This window comes from Anopheles coustani, chromosome 3 (assembly GCF_943734705.1).
Source record: "Anopheles coustani chromosome 3, idAnoCousDA_361_x.2, whole genome shotgun sequence".
In the NCBI taxonomy this organism is placed as follows: domain Eukaryota; kingdom Metazoa; phylum Arthropoda; class Insecta; order Diptera; family Culicidae; genus Anopheles; species Anopheles coustani.
In genome coordinates this window covers 76,542,315-76,554,904 of record NC_071288.1, presented here as the reverse complement: position 1 = coordinate 76,554,904, position 12,590 = coordinate 76,542,315, and the positions used below count along the sequence as shown (strand labels likewise).

The window sequence follows — 12,590 nt, the reverse complement described above, 5'->3', positions numbered from 1 at the left end:
GTCGGAACATAACATTTGCGATTAAAACAATCCCTTGGCTTTTTTCGATGGTTAGGTAAATTAAAAAAGAAAAACAAAAAACAAACGGCTACGTGTGTAAAACAAAACTGGATCCCGAAACGAAACACCCGCCGCACACAAAACATCGTTTTCCGCCCGCATCCGTAACGGGCTCGTCGTAAAGTGGGCGGTGAGGATTACGCGCAGGTCGATCTCAAACGGGGTGAGGTTCCGCATTGGAAATCCCTTACCTCACCCCTTCCCCATTACTGACCAAAGGCAAGACATCCCGCAGCGACAGCAACAACGCACGAATCCGTAACGCGTAACGGCGTCCGGGTGGCGGCTAATCGGGCAACAAAATTGTACTTTAATGCACTTGAACGGCGTGCTGATAACGGAAAAAGGGTAAGGGGCATGGGGGGTACACGGAGCTGGAAATTCCAGGCACGCATTCCCGGGTCGGGTACTCCTTCGGCGTGCTTCAGCTTACTATTTTTCTTTTATGCTCGATCCTCGGTAAAATGTAATCGTTTCCGTCGTTTATCAAACCCGGTTGGCATCGGGGCAAAATTTTCCCGAGGAACCGTGTTCGTGTGTCCCTTAATGGTCAGCTGGGTCGCGTAAGATATGATTAACTTTTAATTGTGGATCGTAAATCGTGAGGTGCACTGAGAGAGCAACCGCAATCGAATAAAAGTTATCACTTTTGAATAACGAATATTAAAAATAAACAAGATTCGTGACTTATTCTAAAGCAGCACGCTTTCAATCAGAAAACAATTAAAAACCCTAAAATTTAATGTAATTAACTTTTCGGTTTAATTTCTCACTTCTTTCCCCCCAAAACAGCTCGTCACGAAATGGAAATGAACTTCAAAGTAAACACCACACGAAATAATAAACAACTGAGCATGTAATGATTGAGCAATTATCGATGCGCTGATGTAATATCGACACGAAACGGTTTCAACGATACCGGTGCTGGGCTGGATGCAACAAAGTTCAGCTGTTTGTCAGCCCGAGATTAATTGCTACACTGCGGGACATGGTAGGTGTCGACTACGTAAGTAACTGATGTTATCGTATGGTGGGAAAAAACGTAAACCTGTCAAATTGAGACCGAAAGGAAATGAAATACTGCGCTTTATTATCTTACTTAGAGGTACAAGTATAAAAATATGTTAATATCCTTGAAAATGATTCTATTCCTAGTTACTTTCTAAAATAATAAACGTGATGTGATTCTGACATTTTGTTTCAACTGGGGGCATATTTTCTTGTAGAGCATAACATTTAATTACAAATAGTAAACAAATTAATTACTAAATTACAAATAGTTACATAATTAAATACTCTGAATTAAAATTTATTTCTTGTTTCAATATTGTTGCAATTTTACCTATTCATTGATGTATAAAATTAGATTGACTAAATGATTTCAAGTTTCAAATTGATTTATAAAAAAAAATCATGCTCATGCGAATATTAGCAAGTCACACTACGATAAAAGAGATTGTGTACCTTTTAACAACGAAAAAGTATGCATTAACCTCTTTCATCTCCGACCATTTTACTATCATTTCCATCAGTGTTGGCAGCTTTACGGTGTGCTCAACAGGTTGACAAATTATTGCAAAAATTTAAACCGAAAAAACGTCCATCAAAATTCATCAACCAAGGAACAACAATGGTGTGCGATTGGCGCCAACCTTCGAGCGAAGAGCGGAAAATAAAGCGGAAAAACTGCCCGCCCTTCTTTGCATACACGTTGAAATGTCGAACGCTTGTCCTCTTCGAACTGGCCCTAATTATCGTTGCCGAAAGAAAGCCATCGTAGCCTTATTTCAATTACTCCACCTGGTCCCCGATACGTTGATGGATGAGTTTTGGAGCGAAAGATATCGCGCGTTGGGGAAAGGTTGTTTTGCTGGTGTGTGGCGGAGTTTCAAAACGCTTCTCAATCATAAAGAAAACATCGCGAGCGTAGATGAACTGAACTGGTTAAACCCTTCAAGGCGATTGGCCGTGTGATCTGCTTCTTTCCATCGGCTCCCCGAAAAACGCGAAAGGTCAATAGTGCACGCGGTACGCATTTAATTATGGGTCTCGAGGTGGTAAAAATGGTAAAATTAAACACTCACACACGTACCAAAATATCTGAAAGCCAGCCGGCAACGCTTGGCGGCCGAAACGCTAAAGGACACCCGGCTGATGATGATGCTACAAGGGATCGCTCCGTTCCAAATAGCCGAAATAAAACCTGACCTCACTCACGTGCGACTCCCTTTGCGGCCACGGAGGGACGGCTACATCTTCTCCGGAGATTCCCGGCTGGTTTTCCTTTTTTCCCCGTTTCTACCCGGTTGCCCCAAACCGAGAGTACATAAATAGGATATCGTAAAACGAAGAGTAAAACCACGTACCGACCTTTACCGAGTGGCGTACTATATTCGCGCCGGTATTCGATAATGATCAAACTGGAACCGTGGGCAGCAGTACGTCCCTCCTTCACTGACATCACCATTTTGTCCGTCGTAGGAACACATAGTTTACGAAAGTATGTCAGAACGACATTTGCGGTGTATAGCGATGTGTACGAAAGTTGAAAACTGTGGCACCCAAGGACAAAAGTAGTAAGGTTAGGTTTTTCTTCTATAGATTTGACATTATATATTAGTTTGTTAGATTCTACATTCTTACAGATGTCGTAGGTCTATACATTTCAGATGATGCCTTTTGCATGTTGTGATTTGATGGTAGCCGTTTATGAAAAACAAGTACAAAGACTTGTTTGCAAAAGTTCTTTAATTTGAAAATCAATATTTATCATCCTTTTACCTTATTGTTGCAAGAAATGCTCTCACTCTCACCGCTTTAATCTATTATTTGAGATGAACACATTTTCCTTGATTTTAACATTTAACAGTTTTTTTAATTGTCTGGAATCAATTTGTTACCGTTAATAAAAAAAACAACAATAATTTAACATGTTTCATGTTTAAAAAGAGACGAAGAATAGAGTTTCAACTTCCACTTTCCAGAAATATGCTTTGAAACATAAAAGTAAGACCTATATAAAAACACACCTACTTTTCGAAGCAACAAACACGCGATAGGATAACCTTAAAACCTTGATCAATGATGGTTCACATGATCTCCTGGCAGTTGCATGAAAACAGAATTCCAAAATCCACATGATGCTACCGAAATTCCTTCACGTTCTTCATCACCGTATTACTTTAACTTTACATATATTGTTTCACGCAATACCACAGTAACAAGTTGGCGTGTTGGGGGTGTTGAGGTTTAAATTGTTTCTTTTTCTCTTCTTTTTTATTTTGTAGTCTTTGTCTAGACTTGTCTTCCTTAGCCTTTTGGTGCAGCTTTGACCAACTATTTTCGATGCTGTGGGAACCGAGCGCACTTCCAAGGCTGTCCGCCTTCCGACCGAGTGCCGAGCCCTTCCGAAATCCCCATCCAAAGACGATCGGTTGCATGCGGGGTGGTGGATCATCACCCCCACGAGGTGGGAAAATCAATCAGTCACGACGCGACGTGGGGCCGTCGATAATGGAGCGGAAAATGAGCAAGCAGCTCATCAAAAACCATCAACCGCTCGATTTCGGAAGACGATGTACGAAATATACTAACTATTTGGTTGTCATATGAACCTTTATCGACGCACATACTAACACACCTGATTGAGGGCATTTTGGTAGGGTTTTTCTTCCCTCCCGCGATTGAACAATTTGTTCGACATTTTTTGTGTTGTGCTATGAAGCGTTGGAAGTGACGCCGTATTAAAAGGTGCACAAGGTTTCGTTCAGGTTCGAACAACGTTAGAGCAAATTATTTACAATTGCTCAATTCGATGCCATTGACATTGAAGCAGCCGAAGAATTTGTGAAGGGAGGGAAAAAACTAAATCAATATTCATAGCTTTGCTGAAAATTCTTTTTTATGACTTTTCATACAAATGCCCTTAAAAACACTTCATTTGAGACCCGAATGACAGCGATCATCTCTTCTTCAACTCAGCTCATTGTGTACTTTCAAAGTCAAGAAGCATCTCGAGCGGTGGGAAAACAAATGAAAGGCTCGAGAGAGTTAGAGAGGGTAAAAAAAATACACCATACCAACCCATTCATCAACTCCTTCGAATGTGGATCATTGAAAGTAGCATTTAGAGACACAAAGCGGCCACCCTATAGGTCGTTTACAAGAAAAATAAAATAAAATGATCCAGTCGTCGTCGTCGTAAAAAATGCCCCTCGGACGACAATCGATCGACAAAAGGAAACCGATCGAAATCCACCGTTGAGCTCCGAAGATGGATGAGACTCATCAATTGCTTCTTCTTTATTTTCAGATCCACGCCATCGTGCACGCGTGACCTTGAGGAAAGCTGGAAGGAAAAATGATGCTTCGCTTCATTCTCTTGTCGTGCGAAAGCAGAATCAAAGCTGACAGCTGTCAAAAAAAGGGTTTCCATGGTGATGAGCGGAGCAACTTTGTCTCTAATTAAATAACGTTCCCTACGCGATGCGATCGATGTTCTCGTGCGATCGGTGAGTGACACTGACACTCGGCGATTGCCTCGGTAATTGAATGTTATATATGCGAAATGCATAACCGACGGTGCTGGTTGCAGGCTATCATTATTTTTGCTCTAATGAGGCAAATCGAAGACGACACTGGGACGCTGAGGATGAAGTTCTAGCGAGTGGGAGAAGAAACCAGAACACAACACCGGCTTCCAAGGCTCACCGCGGAGGTGTTAGATGGATAAATAATGGCACCCGTCAAACGATCTGTCAGAGGGATCTGCAAATGAAAAAAAAAAACACAACGTACAATTTTCTCCCTCAAATACGCCGATCAATGCACGAAGCGGGCAGAGGATGGAAGGATCCTGTTAAGGATCGGGTGTCGGCGTGCTGGAATTTCCGAAAGAATCTAACTGGGCACCATCACCATAATGACAGACTGCCCGAGCCGGCATCGAGCACGAATGCATGTCGCCCGGCCACGGACAATCCGTCAGAGGTCTCGCTGACGAAACGACGATCGCACCTCGTGAAGAATGTTGCATCTTCCGAGCGACACGGCACATCACTCTGTACACTGGGTGTTGCTCAATCGGTGCCGTCCACAGACCGATCGATCAATCAAGCCGCCCAAACGACGGACCGTCCGATCATAATCCTTCGGCGCAACTGGACAAATGGTGGCAAAGCTAAGGTTGCAAATTAGAAGCGAGTGTTTATGGACCGCCATTGACTTACTTTCTGGTTGGAGCGTCAGCCAAACAGTTCTAACGGTACGTTCAGTTTACGAACACATCAGAACAGCTGAAGAGACGCTTTAATTACCCTGTTTAAATCCTATATTTGAAGTTGTGATAATCTACCTTACATATTATAATTCAAAAAGTACACTCAATAAGTATACAAACAAGTTATGTGTACAAAGTAATTATAAGTATACATTCATTTATGTCTGGTTCTCCTTTTATTTAAAATGTTTGTTTTTGGTGTTAAGTGTTAAAGTTGGACTCTACTATAGATAAGCGCATTTTTAATGCTTAGATGCACAAACATTTAGTAATTAAAACTTAAAACGAGTGATATTAGTAAACCTTTTTCAACAGAAATCTCCCGTTAGAATGTAAGAACAATGTGAATAGATCCTACCTTGTATTTTTGTTTTTAATATCTGACTAATTATAACTCACATCTTTATTTTTGTTCCTTTTTTAGTTCTGATGAATCTAAATTTATATCATACCGGATTGCTGAACGTACAGACGAACGAAACTACGGAAGATGCAGCGGATAAGATTCTCGATTCTCTTCAATTCCTCGCCGGTCGCTGTCGCTGTCAGCTGATCAACCAGATCGCGAGTCCAAGATCTCGACGTGTGAACGAAAGCAAAAGTGAAGAAAATTACCCCACTACACAACCGCAAGAAACGATCGGCGCCAAGAAATGCAGACAGACCGTGGATGGTGGAGAAAAAAGCTCCCCCGAAAGCTCCGAAGATCACGAACGATCGGAGTCTGATCGGGGCACTTTCGGTTTCACTTCGGGGTGCAGGAAAAAGGAAGAAAACAAACAAGCCAAGAACTCGCGGAATCGCGCAAGTCGCGTGGGGCAAACGTCTCGAAGGGAAGTTGGTTCGGCCGGTCGCGGTTTTGAATTCAGTCGTCTGTTGATCGTTGCGGTAGTCGTCACGCGATCGTTCCGCGCAACAGCGTGCCAGCGAGGTGGGTGTACGTTCGTATGTGTGTGTGTGTGTGTTTGTACCGTTTTCCCAGGACCGAGCGAGGACGCGCCGTGATTTTGTTGTTTTTCACCATCTTCTGATCACCTTTTGAGCGGAGTAAAATATCGCGTGTGCCATTGCGTTGCGTTGCCGTGTGACGAAAAGATAATTCGCTGGATTGATGCTACTGCATGTTCCAGTTTCGTGTTTCGTGGGCTTGTGTTAGTCTTTCAAGTGCGTGATTGAGAGGAAAATCGTTGTACGATCGTGTTGATAGGATACGCTCGAAACTCGGCCCCCTCCGCGGCTCGGAATGCTGGTGCCGCCACAGAGTGAAAGAAAGAGAGTAAGAGTGTCAGATAAAATTTCGAGTGAAGACGCAAGGGTTACTTGACCTTAGACAACAATATTTCGGTGTGGTTTAAATTGGCCTCGCGGTGGAACGAAGGAATAACACTTCAAGAGTCGGTCGCAAAGAAAAACACTCGAGCGAGCGAAAAAGCTTCGAAAGCTGTTGGGAATTTAAGTGTTTATCTGGAACTGTCGAACATTGTTTCTACAATCATTATTACTTGTTTGTTGTGTGTTGAAAAGTAAACCTTTGTTTTTATAATACTTATTTTTAACGTGAACCCTTTTCATTATTTATGTTTGTTGGAAGGCAGAAGGACATTACAATAATTAACAAATTTCTTACGAGAACACTTGTTTTATACTTTATTTTCATACTGTGCTGTACGTTTCATACTTAAAAAAAAACTGTACGTTTTACTGTTTTTTTTTTCTATTACTAAAATCATCAATTGTGGTTAGTGTAATATTTGTTAAAACTAAAAATTATTCTTTTATTTTTTCAAAAACTATCCATTTGGGGAAATCTGGTATCGGTGAGGTAATTTGCATGAAAGAAAGCTCGACGAAAACGAATCAATTCATCTGCGGTCTCACGGGCTAATTTGATTTAATTGATCACACTTTTTCGTCACTTTCTTCTGACGCAAACGGTCGGTTTCCGTACAACGGCAGCCGGCGAACAATAGAACCGTAAACAACTCCCCAATATTAGCACCGTTTTCCATCGATTTTCACGATTACAATTTCGGAATTTTTTTATTTTGCCCTCCGGTTTTTTGTCTTTTCGACATTTTCTCCCAAGTGAGAGGGTAGGTGGAAAAAGCGGACGAACAAATAAACAACCCTTTGCAGGGATTCTTGCCAAGAAAGTGTAGCATAAACTCCACGATCTGGCCAGACGAAGGTGCCCGATTCCGGAGTGAGAAGAGAAGTGATTGCAAAGGGAAGTCGTAAAGAAGGTGGTCGGGAAGTGAAAGAAGAAAAAAACGCGCAGTAAACAATGGTGAACAAACAATACAACGTGCACAATCCGAAGCTGCACAAGTCGACGGCGGCGTCCAAGAGTTCGCCGGCGCCGCTGCGCAGCTTCTACCCGCCGGTTTCGACGCGCCCCGCCGGCGCCACCGACGAGGACCGCTTTTCCGTGGAAAGCGACAGCAACAACGCGTCCAGTGACTGCGGCAGCTCGGTTGGCGGCCGCCATCGACAGCTGCCACCGCCTCCGCCGCCCCCGACGGCGCACCCCCGGACACCGCAGGCACAGAACAATCTGAACGTCAGCCGCCGCGCGACGCCGTCTCCAGGGCTCGCCAATCGGCGCCACGAGCACGACGACAGCGAGCACGACGGGCTGTACGGTCGCAATATTCAGTTCTACAGCGAGGGCCGGGTTGAGCTGGCCGAGGGGGATGCCGTGGGTGAGAACGGTGGCGGGCGGTACGGTGGAAAGGAGCTGACCATCAGCGACATCGGCCGATTTCAGTACATTCTTCAAATGGACCGCGAAGTGGTGAGTAAAGAAACCGTTCTCATCAACTTCTTCTCTTTCTCTGTTGGTTGTAAATGCTACAACTTAGTTTGATTTGAAAAATTGTATCATTTTTGCGGGAAAATTACAATATTGGGATATATTTAAACGAAAGTTGCATTTTTCAGCTTTTTTATCGGTTGGATTTCCTTCCAACTATTTGCTGAAAATTCTGCTAATTAACGTGGAGGTTTAAATATACTTCATGTTTCATAAGTTTTGTCAACACTTAGTTCAAAGAACTCTGACAGATTTGCTCAATTTTACTTTTGAAATAGTTTGATCTTACCATTCCTTTACCATGACCTAAACTTAAAACAAAAAAAACAATCTTGTCAAGTTACTTTCCATAAGTTTTCTGCAAGTCTCGCTTGCTTCAATTGATATTTAAGAAAGCTTCGAAACATGAAAGATTTTAAATGTGTCAGGATATTACATAACTGAAAAGTAGAAAGGTCAATGAGGTTTAAGAAAATGGAAATCTTTTTTCACAAGAACCCAAATGAGTTCTTAAGTTAATGACATGCATTTTCTGGCTGAACACCAAAAACCCTCGTAACCAAGGCGGTCCCATTGTGCCATTGTGCGGTGATCTTTCTCAGCGATGCCATTTCCACCGAAGGAAAAAGTAATCTGATTTGAATTAAAAATATGCCCTTGATGCGCTGATCAAACGTAAACGACATTTCGGAGCAAGATATTTGCAAACATTAGCAAAGCACGTCGTATGCTTTCAATGACAACCCGAAAATCAATCGTATCAATCACCGAATCAAAAATTGGGTGATTAATTTTGTGACATTTAAACCGAACCGACATTGGGAAAAAATACCCCGAAATCAGATCAGAGGGGGGCTGTTCGGATATTTTCCTCGGTGACCGATGGGTGGTGGAAATATCAGATCAGAAACGTGCGCCATTTCCCACCCAAGCGGGCGAAACCATAGCGCAACATGGAGCGCCCCAATCAAGGCGCACTTCCGTTCCCAAAGAAGGCAAGAAAATAGAAGACGGCGAAGAAAGAAAAAATGCACAAGAATTAAGACATCGTTTTCATGGTCCCAGCAGGGAGAGCGGGGGAACGAGGGCGATGATGATTTGCGCGTATGACCCCGATCCGTCAGAAATCTCATCACCGTAAAAACGGCGATCACAAGCAAAAAAAACAACAACCAATTCCAAAAGGGGGCAAAAAAAACATGGGTGAAACTAGTGTTACATGTTGTTGATTTTTTTTTGCGTTCGCCCTTCGTCCACTTCCAAGGCGTACGGTGCGGAGCATAAGCGGGCACATCATAATGCTCGGCTTGGTTTTGACACCCACTTTACACTCTGGTCAGGAGGGTATTATTGCACTCCACACTTGGCGACGGACGAGACAGGGCGTGAGAGGGAGAGAGAGACAAAAGACCCAGCCCCAAATGAAATTCGGCTACTCCCCATACTCCCGTTCGTCGCTGTTCGGGCGCCCAACACTATCTCTCTGATGGTTAATCAATCAATGTGTCACGCGAAATTAGCTCCCCTGGCTCCATTGTGGCTCAATTGCTGCCATACCCGGGCTCGCCGCCCGCAGACCGGGAGGTACTTATTGTGCTCTGACTGATGTAATGCAATGCCCCCCGTCCCGAGCTGACCAACAGCGTCAGCGGTCGTTTTTTCACCTGCTTTTTTTCTACCCGAAAATGTCATCCACTGGCCGAAAATCGGGCTGCGCCGTTTAAATTAAATCTTATGCACGGCGTTTACGAACAATTGCGCATATTATGCATTCACACTCCCCTTTTTATGACAATGCAGCAATTTTTATAACTCTTAAACCGAACAACCGGGCTTGGGAGTGTTTTAAAGGTGTCGTTGGGCAAGCATTTTTGATGCAATGTTTTGAAACTGTTGAAGTATATTTGAGCAACTTAATTAAAAATACAACTGAAAAGGTAATTTAACAAATATAAGAATAATTACTTTCGAAAGATTATTTGTAAGGTTTGATGTTCTAAAAGTTTGGGTTGCTGCATTTTTGTCATTTTATTTCTGCTTGATTATCATTACTCAATCACTTTTACGGGTTTTTATAATGTTTTGATATATGTTATTTGGTTAACCTAATGCAAATAATTGCGTCCTTGTTATAAGTTGAAACCATTTAAATAATAAAGAAAAACTTAAAAAATAACAAAAGATATTCGATAAGCCGTAGAGATTTTTTTCAAACATATATGGAACAAAATCAGATCGAAATGCAAAAACATGAAATAAAATGGTTAATTCCTTCGAATAGCGTCAAAATAACAGTTTTGGTGATTTCAGGCATTTTCGATGAATTACCCAACATCCGCAGCTCGGCTCTCAAATGTTCGACTCTAACTATTTCTAAGGCTCCAAACCTCGGTGAGAAATTCATCGTAATCGAACGGCAACCCTGGTAACCGAATCACTCACAAACTGCCAACGCCAAGCAGGAAGTGTCGTCCACGCCTCGTTATGACGCCCTTCCACCAGCTTCCTTGCGGGTCAATCCGGGTCGAAATACAAAAAATCGGCGCTGAATCTAATGGTTGATTTTTTTTTAATTCGAAATTCCCACTGCAGAATATGGTCACGTCATAAATAATACGCTGGCCGAACGGACGCGAGCGTCGCAGCTAAGCGGTCTTAGCTAAGCTTAGCGAATCTTTAATTGGGCACGATAAAATGGGAAACGACAAAAAACATCGCACATAAAAGTTATTGCTTCGATGACGCACCGGTGAGCGAACGATGCATCGGGCTGGCGAGGTTGAGTGTTTGTGGAACTACCGTTTTTGGCAACTGATAGTTTGGGATAATGTCTCGGAGGAAATATTGGGTAAACATTAAAATTAATGGAATCCACTGCTAATTCTGGAAATATCTTTACTCGAATCCATTGCTTTTATATAAAAGCAAAATACAAATAAAACATGCACACGATGGCATCATGAAAAAAACGATCATTAAACAAGTTTCTAGCAAAATGCATCTCATAAATCAATTTAACCGCGCAATTTGAGGTAAAAAGAAACACTCCCAAAAAACACGGGTCTCGCCCATCTTCAGCCTCACTAAAGCGCCACTAAAACGGCTATCTAAAATGTGTCTATCACCGTCCTTCTTCTTCGGTAAAGGTTCGGACCGACATTACTCAAAACAAAACTGGGCCCCAATTTTGTAATGTCAGTAGAGCACGTCATGCGGATCGTATCTTCGCCGGATCGTGTTGCTTTATGCACCATTTACGTAGCCTCCCAAGCCGGTGCTTGGTGTGTACGTGTGTACGCGAGTGAATACAGTTTTAGGGTGTGTTCCATGCGAGAAGAATCAACTTGAGGACCAAACAAAAAAGCAAACACTGATCTCCCACAACGATCCGGCGATATTTCTGATTCTGAGCCGCGATTGCCGCTTCCATGGCTTCCCACGCTGAAAAGCGAAGAAAATCGTCGGCCAAAAAACAAACGTGCTAGACTGGGGAGGGTATGGAAAAAAGACGCACAGCACGCATTCCCATCAGCTTGCAAACTTGGCGGATGGGGGCTAGAAAACAAAACAAAAAGATCAACGAGCTAGAAAGCAAAGCAACCTGCCGCGGCGCCGATGGAAATGCTGCACCGTAGCAACCTTTTGTGAACTTTTGCCGAAGCCTACTGTCGACACTTGGTTTGCTTCACCTTGTGGCGGTGCATTGCTTATTGCTTGTTGCATATCTTTCTTTATTTCAAGAGAGAAAAAGTAACAAAACGTGTAAATATTAGCTATAAAAAATGGTTACTTATTGAATTTTGTTAGAATTGATTTTATTTTATTTTTACTGCAATTAAAAATGAAAATCCTTTTATTTCATTTGTTCAAAGAACACATTTGAACCTTTTCCCTACATTAAAATATTCTTATTCATAACAAACCAAGTTTCGCTCAAATGCGGTTGATTTAAAACGAAAGACTTCGATGCTACATTAAGCGACGAACTACCAGTCAAAATTTAAAAATACTTAAGGGTGGAATGATGGGTTTTTCCTTGCATAGTTGCTAATAAGTAGTTCGATACTACCTTTTAATCCCCAAAACAATTTGCAATGCAAATGACGTGAAATATAAACTTTTAATAGTTATGTAATGAAGTCACTTTGATCTTATATTATTTGTTTGTGCTTTGAAAATGAAAATAAATTCATGTAATTTTGTATGATTAAATTATAGTCACTTTTTCCCTACATGGAAAAAATACTGTTCCGCTTTCATAGGGCTGAGTTAACATGAAAGACTTCGATGCTACAGTAAGCGACGAACTCCTCACCGAAAACGGCCTAAAGTATACAGAGGGTGGAATTACGGTTGTTTTTGCCTGCTTCTTTCCATGTTTAAGGCTTTGTAGGAGTAATTTAAGGCCGGCGATCCCCCAATCAGCCGCTGGCATGCGCT

At 42.3% G+C, this 12,590-nt stretch overlaps 1 protein-coding gene and 1 long non-coding RNA gene across 2 annotated transcripts in view; both read left to right on the top strand.

Moving 5' to 3' along the window:
- The first annotated feature begins 937 nt into the window (after positions 1–937).
- On the top strand, positions 938–4,851 carry LOC131259568 (uncharacterized). Its single transcript, XR_009178126.1, has 3 exons — positions 938–1,066; positions 4,373–4,571; positions 4,655–4,851. It is a non-coding gene; the product is annotated as an uncharacterized LOC131259568 (long non-coding RNA).
- Positions 4,852–7,622: 2,771 nt separating this feature from the next.
- LOC131259524 (uncharacterized) overlaps positions 7,623–12,590 on the top strand; it is a 39,899-nt gene continuing 34,931 nt past the window's right edge. The window contains exon 1 of the mRNA XM_058261030.1: positions 7,623–8,132. Coding sequence (XP_058117013.1) covers positions 7,623–8,132 — 510 coding nt within the window. The remainder of the gene's footprint in view (positions 8,133–12,590) is intronic.